The sequence below is a fragment of the Otolemur garnettii genome, unplaced genomic scaffold (assembly GCF_000181295.1).
Source record: "Otolemur garnettii isolate 467f Iridium unplaced genomic scaffold, OtoGar3 scaffold00177, whole genome shotgun sequence".
NCBI lineage: Eukaryota > Metazoa > Chordata > Mammalia > Primates > Galagidae > Otolemur > Otolemur garnettii.
This window is the reverse complement of record NW_003852572.1, coordinates 251,829-274,426: the sequence shown is the minus strand read 5'-3', so window position 1 is coordinate 274,426 and position 22,598 is coordinate 251,829. Positions and strand designations below refer to the sequence as shown.

The following is a 22,598-nucleotide window of genomic DNA, read 5'->3' as shown; positions in this document are numbered from 1 at the left end:
CACACCCAGGTGTAGACACGGAGCAGCCTGCCCGAGAGAGGAGCACACCCAGGCATAGACACGGAGCAGCCTGCCCGAGAGAGGATCACACCCAGGCTAGACACAGAGCAGCCTGCCTGAGAGAGGATCACACCCAGGCGTAGACACGGAGCAGCCTGCCCGAGAGAGGATCACACCCAGGCTAGACACAGAGCAGCCTGCCCGAGAGAGGATCACTCCCAGGCTAGACACAGAGCAGCCTGCCCGAGAGAGGATCACACCCAGGTGTAGACACGGAGCAGCCTGCCAGAGACAGGATCACTCCCAGGCATAGACATGGAGTAGCCTTCATCTCAGAGGACAGCACTGTCAGGAATGACATGGAACTCACAGCTGATAAAGGATTGGGGAGATGACCACCAGCTGATACTATGAAGACTCAACCAGGAATATGATCAGGAATAGAACTTGAAACCCCCTTGGATGCTTTCCAAGTATTTATTAAGAATTAAACTGTAGATGTAATTATCAAGTTTACAAACCAGAAACTACATCTGGTTAAAGAGTTGTGAGGATGTATTTATCCAAAATTCTGGTGATTTTGTAAAAGAAGAAATATTAGGACTAATTGTAATTCTTCTAAATTGTGGTGTATGCTAGAAAATAAAGACAATGGATCTTTTCGGGGAGGAGAACCTTCCAGGTCACACACTGCATTTAGAGAACATAGAAAGTGACCCTACTGAAGCATCTACGTTTGGATGACACTGCAACCCGTGAAGCTTGCAGACAGCGTGGTGACTTTGCTCCAGTTCTAGAGCTTTGGAATAGGTTTTAATAAACTCTCACTTTACTACAGTCCTCGCAAGTCTGTCACTGTCAATGAGGAACTGGTGTCTGCTGTCCACTCAGACTTCACATCCCGACTAAACTTGGGGAGTCTGGAATTGCAGTGAGTCTTCTGTGTGATTCTTCCACAAACTACTGTTCTGCACAGAAATCAGAGACCCAAGAAATTACAATAGTGGCTTCAAGATTGTAAAAAGACTGGTTCAGAATTGCCATTTGGATCAATCTGGAAGAAATCTTACCGTGGACAGAAAGTTTACCTCCACCACCCTGGCTTTCGACTTGCTTCAGAAGAATGAAATCAAAGTTGGTACTATTCGCAGTAGTAAAAAGGGATGAAAGGAATTTACCTCTAGAACTCAGGCCAGCATCGGTAGAAAATTCTCTCCCTAGTACAGTAAGATTTGCCTTCTTTCCCTATGTGATGTTAGTAAGTTCTGTTCCAAAGACAGAACAGGCAGTTACAGCACTTTGCACACAGCATGAAGCAGATATGAAGGCGATGAATAGTAAGCCCCACGCAATCCACTTTCATATGCCACTAAAGCAGGGGTTGGCACACTTGGTAAGTGTGTGAGAAGAGTGTATTCCCATCACAGAAGAGTGCTGGCCCCTGGCAATTTCCTTCAACATCACCGACATAATTCAAATCTGATGGTTTGGGGGAACAAACAGCCCCTGGTCGCAGAGTCACTCAAAGAAACAGTCAGGGAAGAAATGCTTCTTGAGAGAGCTGGCACAGTAGCTCTGAAGAAAACATAAGAAGGCCAGCATGTGTTCCATCTCCACAGAGTGAGCAAAGACACTCAATCCTGTGTGGACACAAGAGAATCCACGAGAGGGCGCAGGGAGGGGGTCGGTTCACACCAAACCTAAAGGAAGAGGCAGGGGACAGGCGGTGAAAAGCTTGCCAAAAACTGTCACTGCTGCCTTCGTTCCGTGAGACAGACCAGAAATCCATGAAAGCAAGCAGTGAGCGCAGCAGACATATCAGACCCAACCACACGTCAAGAAAGAAGATACAACGAGAAAAACACGTGGAGAATGTCACTGAAGTGTTGTTAGTTACTTGTACTATGGTAAGTAAAATACATAGGTTTTTTTTGTGAAATTGCTATTTATTCTGGAATCAGTGACTGACCACCCCCCACTGGTGTTCTCTGGGCACAGAATTGGCATTGGTGGTATGCGAGTGCTGTAATTAAATAACGTAGGATGTCTCTGTAATTCCTCTATACCTCACTGACACAGAATCCCATCTGAGAATTGATGGCAGGTACATGGGTAACAACAGCATCTTAGATCTACAAATGGCCTGTCCCTTATGGACAAAAAACTAAAAATATCTCTGGTCTTCATTCTCCTAATTAATAAAATGAAAGTGTTACACTAGACAACTGTTAAGGTTACCTACAATAATAACACCAGACTATTAATTCTAGGGTGGGGGAATTTCATCTCTATCTCCAGCAGTTCCATTAAGAACAGACAGCTTTGGTGAAGCTTCAAAGGGGCTAACTCATGTGGACTGGAAGATGAACTGCCAACAAAGCTGGGCAGAGAATGCACGCAGGTCACTAAGACACTGTGAGGACCACCGCGAGCGCAAGAATATAAAATGATCAGTTCTTCTAAGACGTGTCATCTAAGAAGTGCTGTGTGTCAAGCGCCTTAACAGTTCCCCACAGACTCTGTGTCTCAGTAGATTAATCCTACAACAGAAGGCTACATGACCAGCACCTGCCCTTCAGTCCCATATCCCATAGCTAAGGCTGTGCCGCCATTACGGAAACCACTTAGTCAACACAAGTTTCTTTGAAGAGGACAGCATTCAAATCATGGGCTTACTCTCCACAGGCCTGTGGGGAGGACAGGAGGAGGACAGTGAGGGGGCCTGAACAGCCTAGGTAGAAGGAGGCATACAAGGGGTTCCTGGGCTGCTCAAATAGTAGCAGGGAGAATAGAAAAGAGCAGAAATAAAATGCAAACATGTCAGTGACTGGAAAGGGCCGTCCTGTTACTGAGGGAAGCTGGGTACCAGAATCTCAGCTACAGCACTAGCTTGAAAATGATACTGCAGGCTCAGTGCCTATAGCTCAAGCAGCTAAGGCGCCAGCCACATACACCAGAGGTGGCACGTTCAAATCCAGCCGGGCCTGCCAAACAACGACAACTACAACCAAAAAATAGCTGGGCATTGTGGCAGGCACCTGTAGTCCCAGCTACTTGGGAAGCTGAGGCAAGAGAATCACTTAAGCCCAGGAGTTGGAGGTTGCGGTGAGCTGTGACGTCACAGCACTCTACCCAGGGCGATAGCTTGAGGCTCTGTCTCAAGAAAAAAAGAAAATGATAATGCAAATTTCCCTAAAGGTCAGTGAGAAATGGAATTAAGTAGTTTCTCAACTTTTCAGTACAGGGAGTAGTGAGATATAGGAATGACTAAGAATTTCAAATCATTTTTTTCCCATAATTTTGCCTGACATTTTTTGAAAGGCAATAACCGGTAACTCTTGGTTATTAACAATGATGGTTAAATAAAATTCACATTTCAAGTTATAATTAAAATCCAATTTCAAAAGGAGTCTTTTAAAAATAAGTGAGTGAGGTGATGGTTATGTCAACCATTTGATTTAAGCATTCCACACTGTATGTCAAATCATCACATTGTACCCCATAAATGTATAGTTATAGTTTCGATTAAAAATTAAATTTAAAAGTCCTATTATTTGACCTATAGTAAGAAAATCATACTTAAAAATTTATTGTATATTTCAAAACTGCTAAAGCAAAAGAATTGTAGTTTACAACACAAATAAAAAATATTTTTCTAGAATTATTAAAATGTATCTCAACAAATAAGTTCAATCTTCTTCTCTCTTTTTAGTCTGACAAAAAAGGCTAAAAACAAAGATCTTAATGATTTGAGAAAGTTAAAATACAGATACTACCCAGAAAACATGAGATGTGAAAAACTCTACAAATCAATACTTTCTCTCCATATAAGCCAGTACACTTAGCAAGAAAAGCTTCTTTTTTAGATATGAAACAAAAAATAATTTCACACAGCTTTTCGGATAAAAAAAATTTATTCACAAACATAACTAAGGCTGATTCTGGTCCAGACCAGCATGGCTCAGCTGCAAGTCATGTACCCTGGTGGCAGAGCTGCCTCCACCCAACACTGCTCGCTCATGTCTTGGTGTGGCAGGTGCGATGGTGCCGCCACCATCAGCGCCACGTGGGGGTAACTGTGAATAAGCATGAGGGAGTAAGACCTCTCACATAAGAGATCTCCACAGAACACCTTAGTTGTGGGCTGGGCACACTGGCTCATGCCTGTAATCCTAGCACTCTGGGAGGTAGAGGCAGGTGGACTGCTTGAGTTCAGGAGTTCCAGGCCAGCCTGAGCAAAAGTCAGACCCCATCTACTAAAAATAGAAAATCTAGCTGGGTATAGTAGCAGGTGCTTATAGTCCAGCTACTTGGGAGGCTGAGACAAGAGGACCACCTGAACCAAGAATTTGAGGTTGCTGTGAGCTGTGATGCCACAGCTCTCTACCCAGGGTGATAAAAAACAAAACAAAATAACAACAAAAATCCTTAATTCTTTCTTTAGACCTGTACAATTTAATTTAATTAATCCAATGAATATGAACCAGCTTGTTTCAAATCTGCATGAGAAAGGAAGGAAGTAGCACCTACGTCCAGACTCAGGAGAACCCTGGGCTCTCACCCCGCACTAGAACGTCCTGCGGGCTCGGCAGCTTCCTTCCCTAACCTCCACTTTCACTCTGCCGGCTCCTCTCTCCTCCCTTCCTGTGAGTGTGGCTCTCCCAAGGCTACCCGCTTCCTCTGCCCTCCCTTCTCCTTTTTGCCTAGATAACCCAGCACAGGCCTTGCTCTGACAAGAAAAAGGAAAGAGTAACTTTACTGCCACTGCACCCCGTCACTCTCTCAGATCTTTTCACGTGGTGTATGATTTGATTTGAAAGTGTTTTCAGAGCCTGGGTAGGTTTGCCTGGGCACAGGACATGGTCAAATTCAAACTAAAGGAATTATTTATTTATGGCAGGAAAAAAAAACTGTAGACATCTTCCAGCACAGATTCTTTACCTCCCCACCTCCCATCTGCTTAAAATATAAACAATCATTGGATACTTTCACTATGAAGAACAACTGTTTTATAGTATTATTACGGATTATTTATTTGAGAAAGTTTGTTGCAACTAGTTATCAATATACCAAAGATATGGAAATAGCTTCATTATATGAGCTTGATCTTCATAACTATTTATTTAACAATATAAGGGTGAAATATACAGAAAAAATATGACAATTGCTTCAAAGTAATACAAGAGGCTATATAAAATTAGCTGTCAAGCTGTTTACTTAGGATTTGTATGTACTACACTTCATTAAAAAGTTTACATATAAAAAAATAACAGAAGAGGGGAAGTAGAAAGGGTAATAGTTGAAATGAGATTATCTGTGAGTTTACAATCAGATCTCCGGTGTTATTCTAGTTTATACCTGTTTTCATAATAAAGATGTTTTAAAATGTTACCTATAAACTTAAGAGACTCAGTAAATGTAAGATTCAGAAGCAAGGTATAAAAGCAGTATATCGTTTAAGGTTAGATTCTTATTTAAAACAGCGCGTTAAAAATGAACAACCTATGTTTCTTTATAATTTTGCTAAAGTGACAATAATTCTTCCACAAAAAATTTTTGGCATAACTATGAAATACCTTATAAACTGAGACACAGAAATATTCTAATTCTGTTAAAAATGTTTTCTCATTTTGTAACATATTACAGTAAGCTTAAGATTTTAAACAAAAGAAAGAAAGAAAAATCTAATTATCTCCTAAAACATAGTAAATGAGCTGATTCTGCTATAAGCCAAACTAAGATTCCAACATGTCATGTATGGACACCTCACACATCATTCATCTTCCTCACTTTCTGCCGGGTCCCCAGCCCCTCAAGAGTCAGTAACATTTAGGGATGAACTAAGTAACTGCTTCATGCAGAAAAAACTACCCCAAATACAAGTCTTAGTTCTCCTGATACAAGTCACCTTTAACAGGTACATTAAGTTCAGCAGTTAATGGAGTCTAGATTAAGAAGTATTTTCTACTTAGCTGAAGAACAGAATTGGCTGTACTGGAACACATCAATGAATTCAAGTTTGTCTTTGATTTTTCATAAAATGCCTTACCCCATGCAAAAGTCTTACACTGTATGAGTATCGCTACATATCATAGACATTTCCCAACTTACAAAACGGTCTTGTTCTAAAAGCCCATCTGCAAGTCATTTTCCCATGAAACAATTCTATTTTAAAGGGCAGTGAAACATCAGACCACCCCACAGAAATCCATAAAGTTCACATTTATTAGACCTATTGTTTTTGTTTTTTCACCTAACCACTCTAAGCCATTATTTCTTTGGTAAACACAGTAAGGATGCTAGGAATACTTCTCTCCAATGCTCCTGTGCCTTACACACAAGCACACATCCTCCCCCACCCTCACCCAGATCTGTGCACCCAAAGCTCCCTGCCTGGATCATCAGAATAAGTGCATGAAGGTAGAGTTAGACAAGAGCTCTGACATCTGCAGGCTGGGGAAGTTGAGGTTCTAAAACTTTCCTAAGGGGGCAGTAGTCACAGACGCTTCTGTAGGAACTATTCCTGCCAGGTCTCATAGATGCAGGGCAGAGTCTTGCAAGAAGATGGATTGTAATTTCCATCAAGTTTATCTTCCAGAAATATAGTTTTTTAAAAAAAAAAAAAACTAAAAACTTCCTAGTAATCACTTTTGATATGAATTTTTTAATGTTTAATAAAAGCTCAAAGAAAAATAAATTATAAGTTACTTTTGTGACCTTCAGCTACATCTAAAGCTGTGGTAAGAATCTGTACTCTCCTCATGCAGAGTTGGATGCTCTGGGGGTTGCCTGACAGCAAGGGTGAAGGCTCCTTGGCCACAAGCCCCTCTTCCTTGTGGAAGGTGCCACCACCAGGGAGGTGCCAACCGGTGGCTGTGGGAACCAGGGACAGGGCTGCCAGTATAGGGGTTCACTTTCCTACTCCACCCAAATGCATCTAGGTTTCACTACTTTGAATATTTGTTACACCACAAAATTGTTTTCTTAGGTGCAAGAAAAGTGTGCAAAAAAAAAAAATCACAGAGGTAAAACAACTTAGTTTCACATGCATGTAGTTTCTCATATGCCTGTTCATTCGACATTTTGAAAGGAAAATACAGAGATTGATACTTGCATAAAGCTAGCTGTTCTATTACTCAGGTCCAGTACCAGTTTATAGTTGCTTTTTTAAACTTCATAGATTTATGATCAGGCTTCAATTATGCTTGCTGCCATTATATAATTCTAATTATATTTTATAAAGCTACTTTGCAGAGACCACTGTAAATTCATATCAAAACTCAAGAATTCCAGATTCCTCCTGGTCTTAAACTCAGCTGGAGTCCATCCCACTTGCCTGCGTACGTGTTGGCCTTGTTCAGGAGGTCTGTACACGCGTGCATGTCAGCAAACGCCCGGATCCCCAAGCAGTTGACTGGGTGGAGCTGGGTCTCCAAAAACTCACAGCAAGTCTTCTTCACGTCCTGCAGCTGCAGCAGACCGGCTGCTGGGAGAAGGACCTGCAACACACAAGAGGACCTGCTCAGGCAGCCGGCTGGGAACGCCGTCCCCACTGGCTGCTTCTGACCAGGAGAAGAGATTCACCATTGCTTACCATCTGTGTCTACACTTGAATGTTCCATAGAAAACAAATTAAACATTATTTGCAATATGGAATGACAGTGAGTCTTGACATTCTCATAATTTCCAAGGAATCTCAAAGGTCTCTTCTTGGTCACAAGAATATAAGAGATAATCAGATTATGTTAGATTAATGGAGGGTTTTTTGTTTGTTTGTTTTTTAGAAACAGAGTCTTACTTTGTCACCCTCAGGAGAGTGCAGCTCACAGCAACCTCCAGCTCTTGGGCTTAGGCGACTCTCTTGCTTCAGCCTCCTGAATAGCTGGGACTACAGGCACCCACCACAAAGCCGGCTATTTTTTTGTTGCAGTTTGGCCGGGACCAGGTTCAAACTCACCACCCTCAGTATATAGGGCCAGAGCCCTAGTCACTGAGCCACAAGGGGCCACCTAATGGTTTGTTTTATAAGCACGAAAAAGTGTTCCTTTGACTCTTGAAAACACAACTAAGGTGCTGGGGGGGTCCTCTTAAAAATGGTTTTGTTCCCTTTATTTTAGTAGTCATGAGCTCCAGTGATTTACAGGGAAAAGGTGGGCCCAGATCAATACATATTACAACAAAGCCTCATTTTGCTGAAGACTTCTCTCTTCTACTGTGGGAATAACACAACCAACTGCTTCCTTATGGGGCAGAACAATTTAAAATTCAACAGTCTCTAAATATAAGCAGATAATTTCTCTAGAATATAATACCTGTGCTAAAAAGGAAAGCATAAAAGGTGACTGTCTAATAAGTTTTTAATTTATATTTTTATTTTAATTACTTCAAGCAATTTATATCACAGATTATTCTGTAGGATTTAACCCCTATCTTCCCTATAAATATTGCATCCAACACTACAACTACTTTTCAAATAGGTCAATAATGGAGAGGTTTCCTTTGTAAGTCAATTAGTGGAGTGCTATATTAAGGATCATACTTGAAAGTCAAATTAAGGAGGAAAACTTCATGAAAAAAAGCTACTGAACATCTATTGTTCTTTTATAAGAGCAAAGGGAAAGAAATCCTCAACTATTAGAATAATGGTCAACTTTACAAAAGACCACATTGGCATAAAATTTTCTGAGTTCCTCAGGACTTGACTTGCATGTACACTGCATTGCAGCCCAAGAAAAATAAAGAAATAGTGGTTTATGAGTATCTTTTATGATTTTCCTAAATCTATGTAATGAGTCCTAAATGTGAAAAAGAAAGAACATTCACCCCTCTAACAAAAACTACTCTTATTTTCTTAAAATACAGAAACTTTAACTGTGAGACTTACACACACGCACACACATGTACACAATCAATCAGTAATGAATAGAATTAGGAGCTGAGAGGGTGTTTCTGTGTGTGTGTTTTAGTCCAACTCCAATACCTAATACTAGTTTTCTCTGAAAGAAATGGAAACAGTATCCAGACATAATGCCTTTTCCTTCTGAATTTAAGGAGAAATAAAGTGTAACTAATGTTACAGCTAAACATCTTACATAATATATACAGGACATTTCATTATGTTATGAAAATGGATCTCCAGGGAAGGCTTAATCTGTTGGTAATTTTCAAACTGGAGGTTTTCCATGCTGGTGTAATTGCACTCTGAAGCAATGAAAAGTACATTCCAATACGCTTAACAGGACCAGCCATTTAATGCAGCAAGTGCACGTAGTGTAGAAAGTGGTCTTCAGTGTAATATTTAATTAATCTCTGCAAAATCTGCACAAACAGTAATGATCATCTAGCCAGTATTTTCCTGAAGTAATAACAGAATTCAAGTTGTCTGGCCCCACAGGAATGGGGCTGAGCAGAACGGCTTACTCACAGCCTGCTGGGTGGAGCACGCCTGGGTTCCACCTCCTTGAAGAAATATTCATTTTAAATTCAAAATTACAAATACACAAATGCTCTGGCCCAGCAATTTCCCTACAGCTACATTAACATATGGATAAAATATGCATTAAAGTGTTATTGTGGGTGATGTCAGAAGTTTACAAAAAGCCTAAGTATCCATTATTATGAGACTGGTTAAACAATTATAATTATCCATTCAATGGAAAACTTTGCAGTCATTCCAAAGAAAAAGGAAACTATTATAAATGGGGCAATTTCTAAGATCTATCCTAAGTGAAACAAATAAGTGATTGGTATATTACGCTAACATATACACTGACACTTATCTATACATCTATCTTAAATAGTAGACTTTTAGAATTTTATTTTGCTTTATTGATTTCAACTTCATCACTACCAAACCCAGATCAACCTTACCAGGAGATTAAAATTCATAAAGTTAAGCTTGGTGTGGTGGCTCACGCCTACAATCCCAGCACTCTGGGAGGCCAAGGTGGATGGATTGCTTAAGCTCAGGACTTCAAAACTAGCCTGAGCAAGTATGAGACCCTGTCTCTACTAAAAACAGAAAAACTAGCTGAGTGTTATGGTGGGCACCTGCAGTCCCAGCTACTTGGGAGGCTGAGCTTGAGTCCAGGAGCTTGAGGTTGCTGTGGGCAATGACACAGGGGGGACTGAGTCTTAGCCTAGCCTGAGCAACAGAGACTCAGTCCCCTTCCCCCCCCCAAAAAAGAATCGTAAAATTGTAGAATCTCTGATCTAGAAGGGACATAACATGTCTCCAGGTCAGAGACGTTTAAGTTATTTCAACAGTGGTCCATGTGGCTAGAAAGTCACGCATAGTTTTTAATGAGGGCAGCAGTAAATGGCTGCATTCTTGATAAACATTCAACATAACTTAAACTTGAGTCAAACATGTAATAAGAGTTTATTCATGTTTTTCTTTGGTCATTAAATCCTCCAAAAAACGCCTCAGTCTTATGATGTAATTTTACTAGGACTAACCTTCAATAGCTCACAATTACAGAATTAACTACACCCAGCTTCAAAAGCAATTACTAACTGACCCACCTGTTAACCTGACACCTGGAGACCATCAGTCACTCTAATTGAAAACAGGAAGACAGCTGGGCCACATCCACTCCTTGCTTACTGTGTGTACTAAATAGCCAGTTAAAGCAACAAAATTAAAAATGCTGACTTCAGATAAACCACATCCCATGATCAGAACCCTGTAAACTGGCACCGTGAGCTGGATGCCTTGGGATCAAATCAAATCAAAGCAAACCTCCTAATTGGTGTGATGAAGAAACCAAACCTTTGAGGGGGATAAATGGCTTGACCAATTTGCACAGCCAGTCATGAAAGCCAGAGATACAATTAAATAGGCCAACTCTCTGGTCTGCTGTTCTTTCTCACACCTTCAGCCCCATCTCCAGGTGCAGAATGGAAGTGCATGTGTAATTCTGAATCTCCTGTGTGGTTCTTTTAGCAAAAGGGCCAAAGACAGCAACCACTTCCACCACACAGGGAGTTGCCTCCATTTACCAAACCCTCACGGTTGCAGGCACAACATCTCATCATCCCCACCACACCTCTAGTACAGAGGCTTGAGGAAGCTGGGACTTGCCCAAGGTCACACAAGACAGGTTAAGCCTGCTATGAGAACAGCACTGACCAAAACAGACACTCTTGTGTTAACAGTTAGGAATATATTTTTTAAGTTACTTTTCATTTATTTAAATAATATAAACAGTCTTTCTTAAATAAATTTAAGTAAAAAAATGAGTCACTGCAGAGAAAAACATTAAATATTTAGTAGCATCAGCAATGCAGAATATAGCAAAATCATGAAAGTGGCAAGAAAGTGACTGTAATTTGGGAAACCCTGACTTGGGAAATGGAATTTAATATTCTAATGTTTCAATATCACCGAAAAAGAAAAATGTGCTTTAACCTGGGGCTATCGTGAACCCATGGCTTTTCATCTGAAGTGGATATCGGCAACAAATGTGACAAACACCTACAATATAAAGAAGTGACTTCTTCATTTGCTATTTAGGTCACAAAAATGCCTTGGGCATTGTAACTAAAAGGTCCAATAAATTTATGTATTTAAAACTATATTTTCCAAGCTCTCTAAAGCAAAGAAGCAGTTGATAGTGCTGCCTCTCACATGAAGTCAAATTGCATTGATGTAATAACCCCCCAGCCGCCATCTAATGGAAAATTTCCACTTATTTATGCTGCACTAGTAACCCTGAGAGTGATGAAAATTACCGAAGGCACTCTAAGATCCTGAAGTACATTCTAAAACATCAAAGAAAGAGCAATTATTACCTGCTATCTATTCTGAATGTTAATGACGAGTCCTAAGACTCTAAGAACGATTAAATCCCATATCGGGTATATACTGAAGGACTATTCCAAAAGCCAACACATCTCTAAAGAGTACGTCAGCCTCCAGGAAAAGGTAAAGTAGGCAGTAAATATAAAGGGACCCTCATCCGCCATCCCACATCTGCCTCCTTTAGTTCTATTCCATCAACCCTGAGTCTCTGCCATGACCCCAGTGTTCTCATCAGGGCTCAGCCACCTTCAAGCCACTACTGAGCCAAAGCGCTGCTCCATTCATTAGCTTGACAGGCTGAGGAGGGTGGACAACACAGGACACCCCATCTCAATGAGAAATTAAAAACTGAGCCAGGTGTGCTGGCATATGCCTGTAAGCCCAGCTACTTGGGAAGCAAACCAGGAGGATTGTGTCAATTGAGGGGAAAGATCCTGGTGAGAATGAATATGCACGCTGAGCTGTGGCCGGATCTATTCCACACCTTCGAACTGGTTTTCTCTTCTTCCCAGTTCAAATCCTACTTTTCGTTTGTTTGGTTTTTGAGACAGTCTCACTCTGCCTAGCATCATCATAGCTCAGAGCAACCTCAGAGCTCAAGTGATCCTCCTCCCTCAGCCTGCTGAGTAGCTGGACTACAGGCACCTGCCACAACACCAGGTTAGTTTTCTTTCTATTTTTAGTAGAGACAAGAGTCTGTCTCTTGCTCAGGCTGGTCTTAAACTCCTGACTTCAAGAGATCTGCCCACCTAAGCCTCCCCGAGTGCTGGGATGAAACTCTCCCCTTACTCAGTGCTATTGCCTGGGATTACCTCCTGAATTAACCATGTGCACATAAGCCTTGCTTTCAGGGGAACCCCAAGCTATTACATTATACACAGAAACAAATTATGAATATGGATTATGAGTATTAATTATAGTGCTATTTATATAAAAAATTTGGAAAGAACTTAAAGGTCTGATTACAACAGACAGATGAAGTCAATTCTACAATAACAACACTGACTACTCTGCAACTATTAAAAATATATAATAAACAAACTTAATGACTAAGAAGTTATCCTAATGAATTTAATATAAAAAGCTAGTTTCTAAACAGAGTATACAGTATCATCTCTTCCTTTGTAAACACACATGTGTGTAACTACAGAGACAGTAGTAGAGGGATCCACCCTCACTGTTAACAGGGATCACCTCTACTGAATGGTAGTATTGAGGTTTTCTATTTACTTACTTTTATTTAGTTGTAAAATTTTCTAAATTTTCTATAATGAATATGTACCATTTAAGTGGTAAAATATTATTTAAAAGACAAGGAAAAGGAAGTAAAGGAATGGTTTTCTGGAGCTCTAACATTCTGGCCAATGTAGCAATGGGGACAGGGCACTATTTATGGGCAACAGTTACCACCACCTGTTACTAGAGGCCATCTCTTAGATCACTTGCCTCAAAGTCCTCTGACCATCAAGCTAGCTGTGTGAAACTTCAGGTGGGTGCTGCATTTTACTCCTCCTCTTCAGATGAACAGCAGTATTTTTAAATGTGTGGAGAAGCATGAAATAGGAAACCAGGAGCAGCTGATTAAATGAATCTAACCTCAAAATGCCATCACTGTGCGAAAGAGAAAACAGATTCCATATGGACATGGTGACTGCCAACATACCGGGTACACATTTTATATCGCAGAGAAGTCTTCTGCAGTGAACAAAGAGGGGCACCGCTGTCAGAGAGGACAAGCCAACATGCCAAAGTCGGCATCTGCACGACACTCTCACCAGCTGCACGTTTTAAAGACAGACGCTTCCATCCCACTGTACTCTGCTTGACAAGCCAAATTACACATAAGGCGTTTCACTTAGACAAGTTCACTCCTTCTATTTGGCTATTAGGATCTGTAGTTTATTTTCAGCTTGGGCATTTACTCCTCAGGGAGAAATAATTGATGTAGTACGTCCATAAACTCCTCAGCCATTAGCAATTTGTTTAGTAGGAAGTGACTTCCAAGAGGTTCGACTGTATCATACAAAGGCTTTCTAGAGGTCTTAACTCCACTGTTAAGTGTACTAAAAAGCAGATCTTTTATGGATTTCCCAGCAATTTTGTATTTATACCCAATGCAAAAGTACAAAGGTTTTGCATGCCTGAAATGACCCAAAATAAAGAAGGAAAAAGTTTTCCAAAAGGCACAAGCAGAGGAAGACGTAATCCGCAAGCTTAAAGCAGCTGTATGTTTCTAGAGTCTAACAGTCTCATCATGGAACACAACTTACTTTCTTTAGCATATGTCTAAAATCTGCATTCAGCCCCCCATTCACAAATAAGTCGTGTTTCCACAAGTTTTTCAATTGTCTGCTTGATATTTACTGAGCTTGATGTTTACTCGTGGGCACACTGTGAACGATAATAAAGCACACCACCAATGAATACAGCATTACCCAGCTGCTGTGACCTCAGGAGGGTGTGGGGTGCAGGAAAGGAGGAAGAAGATTTCCTTCCTCTTTCTGGGATGTGGGGGGCTGAGTACAGAGTTTCGCCATAGGAAATGCCCATTCTTGGCACCCTGCCATCTCCTTAGTCACACATCTATGTCTCAAAACCCTAAGCCTCAGCCACCAGGAACCATCCCTCTGCTCTGCACCCAACCAGGACTCTGCCCAGATCGGTTCCTGATCAGTATGGGTCACCTCTGTATTCCCTACAGCCGTATGACCCTGGAAAATCAGCCCCTCTGAGCTGTAATTTTTCTCATTTGAAAAGACATACCTCTGTCCAGGATACTACAGAAACTAAATGAGGCCACACTTAGCCAAGTGGCCAAAACATGGAAGGGAGGCAGCCCCTTTTTCTCAAGTGAGTATTTTACCCTATTCCTACTATCAATATCAGAATGAATCCACCTTCATCTCCTCTCCTTCAGTCCTTCTTCTCTAAAATCACCACAAATCAAAACCCATGACTGCCTATCTGCAGTCACTGCATGCGTTCACCCTAAGGGCCCACCTGCCTTCCAGAGCCCCACTGGGTCCCTCAGGCTTCCCCCTCTCCCCAGCTGCAGAATTCTATCAATGACTGAAGAACAGGCCACCCGCTATCAGTGAGTCCACATCCACCTTCCAGAAACAGAATTTAAACTGGTTAAATTAGGGTGCTGAGGTGAGGCATCAATCTATCTAGAAACAAGAATAGCAACTAGCAAACACCTGCAGTAGGCCTCCAAAACTTTTTTTTAAAGACTTAAGAGACAGAATAAGAAAGCAAGTTTAAGAGGCAAAGTTTATTAGTTAACTCAAAGAAAAGAGGTAAAATAGTACAGAGGACCAACGACGCTTTTTTTTTTTGAGACATAATTGCACTATGTCACCCTCAGTAGAGTGCTGTGTCCATCACAGCTCACAGCAACCTCAAACTCTTGGGCCTAAGTGATTCTCTTGCCTCAGCCTCCCAAGTAGCTGGGACTACAGGCGCCCGCCACAATGCCTGGCTATTTTTTTGTTGTAGTTGTCATTGCTATTTAGTAGGACGAGGCCAGGTTCAAGCCCGCCAGCCCCAGTGTATGTGGCTGGCCCCTAACTGCTGAGCTATGAATGCCAAGCCTCCTCTAGCGTTTTCAAAGGTGGTGCCTGGGCATCATCCCTTCTCATGTAAACACATGTGTGTGTAAATACATAGATAGTGCTAGAGGGATAGACCACAACTATTAATAGGAATCGTCTCTGGTTAATGGTAGTACTGAGGTTTATAACCGTGGATGAAAACTGCCAAATACAACTGTCAAAATGACTGTCCTGACCGCCTCCTTCTGTGGCAGTCGCCCTGCACCAGGGGAAGCCTCCAACAGCCACTCTGGGCACTGCACAGCCTTGTTACACACAGCTCCCCGCTCCTCCTCCTCTCCTCCTTCCTGAGATTCTCTCTCCTCTCTCTTCTTCCCTCTTCTCTATTCATCCTTGCCTGCTCCTTTTCTATCTTCTTTCTAAATTCATTTATATCATTCAGAGACCCCCAGAGACTCCTGAGTTTATTCCAACAGGGCTTTTTATCAAGGCTAAAGAGGTTGCTACTAATTTTTAAAGATTTCTCGTTTTCTATACTATAATGCTAAATCAAAACGGAGGTACACAGACAAATGCACACACAGGAGACAAGGCCTTCTTCCTGGGACAGGGCTCTTTGTCAGCTAACTATTATTTTTCACCAGAAATCATTTTATATTCTCTCCTCTCTGTCAATATTCACTATACCACCTCCCAGCTTTGCTTCTCACAGTCAATGCTGGACATAAAAACAAAGAGCACTTGTAAAACCAAACTATTGCTGACAAAATAAACAGTGAGAAAATACATAATGGCAAAGTACACATTAAGTTAAAAAAAAAAATCACAGTTAAAAGCAATCAAATAACTCCACTCACCTTACTGACAACCTCTCTGGGACCACAGCAAGAGCCCAGCTGTGTTATTTTTAGTGTTCTTCAGCTAAGTGCACTGGCTGTCCACGAGTAACAACCAAACTTTATGCCTGCCTGCCCCTCAACACACTCCACTGTAGGAAATCAACACAGTGCACTCCCCATCGATGAAGAGGAGTGAACTACTGCAATACACAACAGAGGAATCTCAAAAATATTATTTTCTGTGAAAGAAGTCAACCTCAAAAAGATGCATTCTGTGTGACTCACTGACATGAGTTCTTCAACTGGCCATACAGTCTGTTGTGATACCAATCATACCAGAGGTTGCCTGGAAAGGGGGCAGGAGGATTTCCGGGGAGGAAACTTCAAGTTGTAAATTCTCAGTGTCTGCATTTGGATGTGAGCTGATGGGCATGTGCATTTGTTGAAACTTAGTGAACTGTACAGTTAAGACCTATGGAATGTAAATGATATCCTACAACACGAGGGCAAAAAAATCAGTAATGTCACCCCTCAGTAACTGTGGGCTCTGCACCTGCGCATTCAATCAACTTCAGATCAAAACTACTCAGAGGCTGGGTGTGGAAGCTCACACATGTGATCCCTAAGATTTAGGAGGCTGAGGGCAGGAGTCCTAGGTCAACCTGGGCAACACAGCGAGATATTATCTCTACAAAAACAGTTAAAAATTAGCTGGACATGGTGGTGCACACCTGTAGCCCCAGCTACTTGGGAGGCTAAAGCAGGAGAACTGTTTGAGCCCATGAGTTCAACACTGCAGTGAGCTATGATCACATTACTGCGGTTCTGTCTGTGTGACAAAACGTGATCCCATCTCTTAAAAAAAAAAAAAAACTGGAAGGAAAAAAAATTCCATCTGAATATGTACATACTTTGCACTTGCAATTCCACCCTAAACAACACAGTATTCACGCTATATTAGAGGTGACAAAGTGTACAGGAGGAACACGTGTATAGGTTCTATGCAAACATCACACCCTGTTACACCAGGGATGTGAATATCCTCAGATTTCAGTATCCCAGCTACATCCTGGAACCAATCCCATGAACACCAAGAGAAAACTGTACTTTAAACTCATATTCTGTTGCTTCTCCATCTTTTGGCTAAGTGTAAACTCACACTAAAAGATTAACTAGAGGTCCACAGACGGCATTTGTAAACCATAAAATAAAATCTTTAATGAAAAACATAATCCTACCTGATAGAATCCAAAATTGAACCAAAACAAAAAGTCAAACTTATTTATGTGCCCAAATTTCTATACTTAGCATTCATAAACTTAATTTTAAACAGCAGCTTAATACATTTTAGCGATTTAGCTATACTCTATTTTTATAAGAAATTAAATTTTCATAAATTATATATCCTGAAGACATAATGCACTTAAACTAGATTATCAGAAGCACATTAATTTTCTTAATCTAACAACGAGATTAAGACATTAAAGTCCAAAAGGTAAAAATACCTTTACCTTTAAAAATTGTATGTCAATAATGCTAGGGTTTATAAAGCCTCTTTCTGGTCTGAAACATGCCAGAACCACATAGAATTTAACAACTGTAGGCTCTCACTACCTAAACTGGTTTAGAGAGACAGACTCTACGCATTGACCATCAATCAGTTTGGTGCTGATGGGCCCACACACAGGCTCCACCCCCAAACAACACAAGGCAAAAATCAAAGGCCAAGAAAAAATTCACCTAAGCAGGGCTTTGATTTAATTTCTGCTCAAATTACTATAACATTGTTATAAGAGGCTAAATCATAATCAGGATGGGGGGTCATTTCCTGTTCATCAAAATAAATGCCTTTTAGGTGAGGTGCAGTGGCTCACGCTTGTAATCCCAAAACTCTGGGAGGCCAAAGCAGGAGGATCTCTTGAGCTCAAGATTTCAAGACTACACTGAGCAAGAGTGAGGCCCCATCTCTACTAAAAACAGGAAAACTAAGGCTGAGCAGAGTGGCCCATGCTTGCAATCCTAGCACTCTGGGAGGCTGAGGCGGGTGGACTGTCTGAGCTCACAAGTTCGAGACCAGCCTGAGCCAGAGCATGACCTGATCATTCATTCATAAATAAATAAATTTAAAAAAAAAATAGGAAAACTAGCCAGGTGTTTCAGACCAACCTGAGCGAGAGTGATACTCGTCTCCACTAAATAGAAAAACTAGCTGGGTATAGTGGCAGGTGCCTATAGTCCCAGCTACTTGGGAGGCTGAGGCAAGAGGATCACTTGAGCCCAGGAGTTTGAGGTTCTTGTGACTTAAGCCGATGCCAGGGCACTCCACTTAGGGCAACAGAGTGAGACACTGTTCTGCCCCCCTCCAAAAAATAAATGCCAGGCAGCGCCTGTGGCTCAGTGAGTAGGACACTGGCCCCACATACTGAGGGTGGCGGGTTCGAACCTGGCCCCGGCCAAACTGCAACAAAAAATAGCCGGGCTTTGTGGTAGGTGCCTGTAGTCCCAGCTACTCAGAAGGCTGAGGCAAGAGAATTGCCTAAGCCCAAGTGCTGGAGGTTGCTGTGAGCTATAATGCTACAGCACTCTACCGAGGCTGACAAAGTGAGACTCTGTGTCTAAAAAATAAATAAATAATAAATAAATAAATAAATGCTTTGTATGTACCACATGAAGCTACTTAAAACATCAATCCCCAAATGACTCAACTGTGCACACACTACCAAGGATGATATATGTTAATGATATAAAGACACAAGTAAGGCTGGGCACAGTGGCTCAGAACTGTAACCCCAGCACTCTGGGAGGCCAAGGCAGGTGGATTGCCTGAGCTCAGGAGTTCGAGACCAGCCTGAGTCAGAGTGAGACCCTATCTCTAAAAAAAATAGCCAGGCGTTGTGGTAGGTGCCTGTAGTCCCAGCTACTCAGAAGGCTGAGGCAAGAGAACCTCTTGAGCCTAAGAATTTGAGGTTATTATGAGCTATGATCCCAGAGCACTCTACTAAAGGCAATAAAGTAAGACTCTGTAAAAAAAGACACAACTAAGTTAATTACTAATGCTTCTAGAGTACCTAGCTTTGCCAAAACAAGAAAAAAAAAATCTTCAAGTTTGACATTCATCTAGTTTTATAAGAAGTTCTGATAATAAGGCTTCTAGGTTTTCTCCAACTAGCTGACCTCCATGGCCTTCCCATACTAAATTTTAAATAATAAGCTTTTTTCATTTATATGGAGTAAAAATAACTTGGTCGGAATGACTGGAGAAAGGATGTTTTGGAATACAGTTGATCTGTATTCCAAAAATTATGCAGATTACCAAATTCAGACTTAAAATATAAAACACAATTAATATCAAAACTCAATTTTTAAATAATTTCAATCTTTATGACTCTGTATAATACTTAAATTAGCACTATCCAGGTAAAGTGATAAAATATCACGTTCACAGATGTGTCAGATAAATTCATTCCAATATGACTTCCCACTGCTATATCATAAATAAGCACTAGTTCTGAATGCTTGATTTAGGGATTTTTATTTAAGTTTTAACCTGTATTTTCCAAGCACATCATCTGCTAAATCCTTTTCCTCACAAAGGACTTACTACTCCCTTCCTGGCTCTAAGAGCACAAGTGGAAAGGCAATGAACCCTCCAGACTCTGCTAAGGGAAACAGCACTTTCCTCCCCCCACCCCCACCCCCCACCCCCGTCCCTATGTGTCCCTGCGATGGAACAGGCTGCCAGAAACCAAAGATCCAACTGCTACAGCAATCACCCCAGAATGCTCTCTCCCCACTGACACAAACACACAAGGCCCATCGGGTGGAGAGAACTCCAAAGCAAATATTTTACTGGACCCGATTAAGAATAAAAACAGTGAGGGAAGAATTATATGAGCCATTTTCTACCCAGTTAGCCCAAACAATTAAGTCTTTTCTTTTTGTTGTTGCAGTTTGGCCGGGGCCGGGTTCCTGCCACCCTTGGTATATGGGGCCAGTGCCCTACTCACTGAGCCACAGGTGCCACCCAATTAAGTCTTTTTATTGCTGCCCATTTCTCATGTCTGTTCAATACTCACAGAAAATTTAGATATCTTTGCAAGCTTTAAACCGGTACATTTTACACTGTTTCTATGAGGGGGGCAAAATATCATTAGCCTCATTTGATAGCTGAAAACAAAAGGGTTAATGTCTTTCTCAAAGCCATTCCTGAAATCAATAGTAACTTCAAGATTAAAGTTCCAAATTCTAATATAGTCATTAGCCAGAGTCCACTGGCCCACGAAGCTGCCTAGAAGAGAGCTGATCTAAGGGCTCCTTATTATTATTTTCTGAGTTGTTCAATAATAATTTAAATATGCAGCATTATACACTTAATTTAAATGTTGTTATCCTAAGAGCTCATTAAGAACATTTACCAAACTGCTCAGTAGACATTTGGTTCACCTTGAAGATGGGCTTCTGCTGAGCTCCTTTGCTACTTGGGCACCTTGCAAATATGTGTCTGAGAATGAAGAATGGTGGTCACCCAATCAAGATCCAGGGGGCTGTGCTATAAGGGCAGAAGGGGAACATGAATACAACTAGGCTTAGAATGCAATCAAGTGTACAGTTATAGTCTCTGTCAGAAAAAGATAAATGGCCCAAGGTAGTAAATCCCCATAAATAAGGAGATAGGTGAGAATTCAAAACACCAGGGGCCCCGCCTTCTAGTTGTGAATCACTGCCTAAAGACATCCTTAAGAGCTTAGGGCACTACTAAAAATAGAAAAACTGTCTCTGCTAAAAATAGAAAAGCTAGCCAGGCTTAGTGGTGGGCACCCGTAGTCCCAGCTTCTCGGGAGGCTGAGGCAAGAGGATCATTTGAGCTCAGGAGTTTGATGTTGCTATGAGCTATGACACCACAGCACTTTAGCCCTGCCAAGAGAATGGGGCGCTGTCTCAAAAAAAACAAAAATAAATTATTCATTAAAAACAAAACAAAACCGCCTTAAACCTATCATCAGCTAGCACCCCTCTCCCCTTTCTTAGCAAAACACCTTGACAGAGCTGCCTGGACTCTCTGCAGCCAGCCTTCCTCTCAGTCCACTGTGTCCTAGTTTTCCTTCTCACCATCGCACCTAAATAGCTTTCCCCAAAGTCACTAATAACTAGTGTGAACATATAATTTATCATCCACACTGGAACACTTCTGAATAATACAGCCTCTAGTGAGTCAAAACACCGGATCAGCAGGTGGAGAGTAGGACTGTCTCACACAAACTGGGATGTGACTCCTGCACTGATATCAATTACCAGGGTCAATGGTCAGTCCACCAGCCAGTCACTTCTGTGGCCTACTAGAAACATCCAACACAGCTACCACCTTGCCTTGAAATACTTTCTTCTCCAGAACTAGCACTATGACACCACACATACCTGGTTTTCCCCCTCTGTCACTGGCTGCTCCATCTCCCTCATCTGCTAATCTAAAATCTCAAACACTCCAGATGGTGTCTTTGGCTTTCTTTCCCTCTCTACACTACCTACCAAAGTGACCTTACCCAGTTTGGTGATTTTATACCACCCGTATGACAAATCTACCTCTCCAACATGACCCCTTCCCACACAGACCCAACCCACTCAGCAGCACCTCCACTCGTAACTCCAATTAGTGAAAGTCCAAAATACAATCACTAATTCCTACCAACCCAAAAAGGCATCCTCATCCCATGTCTCCACCATCTCAGACAAGAGTACCATTACTATACTCTGGTTTCTCTTCAGATTGCCTAACTCTTTCACCTATTACTAAAGATTTCCACGGAAGAGAACAATTCTGAATCACAAACTAATTTTTTGAGGCCTTGCTTTGGCAAGGCTACATAAAAAAAAATAAAATAATTAAAAAAAAAAAAAGATTACCGTTACCCAGCCAGTTGGTCCGATAAAAACCCAAGCACCATCCTTCATAATTCTCCTTTCTCCAACTCTCATTCAAGTCCTTTAGTAAATTCCAATGGCCCTACCTCCAAATAGCCCCCAAATCTGAGCACGTCACCACCTTCGTCCATCAAACCAGGCCCAAGCTAACAGAGTCTCTCACTTAGCCTACCCCAAAAGGCATCCAGATGGCTTCCCAACTACTACCACTGCCCCTCCAGTCCATCCTCCACACAGCACTGGGGGACAAGAGAGCTCTGTCTGAAACTGCAGTCCCACACCTAAGCCAGGACCAGTGAAGGTCTAGGGGCTGTTCAGAAGCCAGCCAGGGGGTCAGCAGGAGGTGAGAGGAAAGTTGCTTCTGTATCACAGCCGCCCCTCACCACTCCCATCACCACCTGAGCCCACCTCCCATCAAGCCGCCCCTCACCACTCCCATCAGGGCCTGAGCTCACCTCCTATCACAGCCGCCCCTCACCACTC

General features: G+C 41.7%; 1 protein-coding gene and 1 non-coding gene across 4 annotated transcripts in view; one reads left to right on the top strand and one right to left on the bottom strand.

The window, feature by feature from the left end:
- KLHL2 (kelch like family member 2) overlaps positions 1 to 22,598 on the bottom strand; it is a 115,915-nt gene that overhangs the window by 37,608 nt on the left and 55,709 nt on the right. For 2 of the 3 annotated variants that reach the window (XM_023519472.1, XM_023519473.1), the window contains one exon: positions 7,337 to 7,499. In XM_023519472.1, coding sequence (XP_023375240.1) covers positions 7,337 to 7,499 — 163 coding nt within the window. Of the gene's footprint in view, positions 1 to 7,336; positions 7,500 to 20,304; positions 20,311 to 22,598 lie in introns of those variants that run through there. The other variant, XM_023519474.1, reaches the window with a different exon arrangement.
- LOC111728668 lies at positions 21,940 to 22,055 on the top strand. The gene has a single exon (XR_002775894.1). It is a non-coding gene; the product is annotated as a U5 spliceosomal RNA (small nuclear RNA).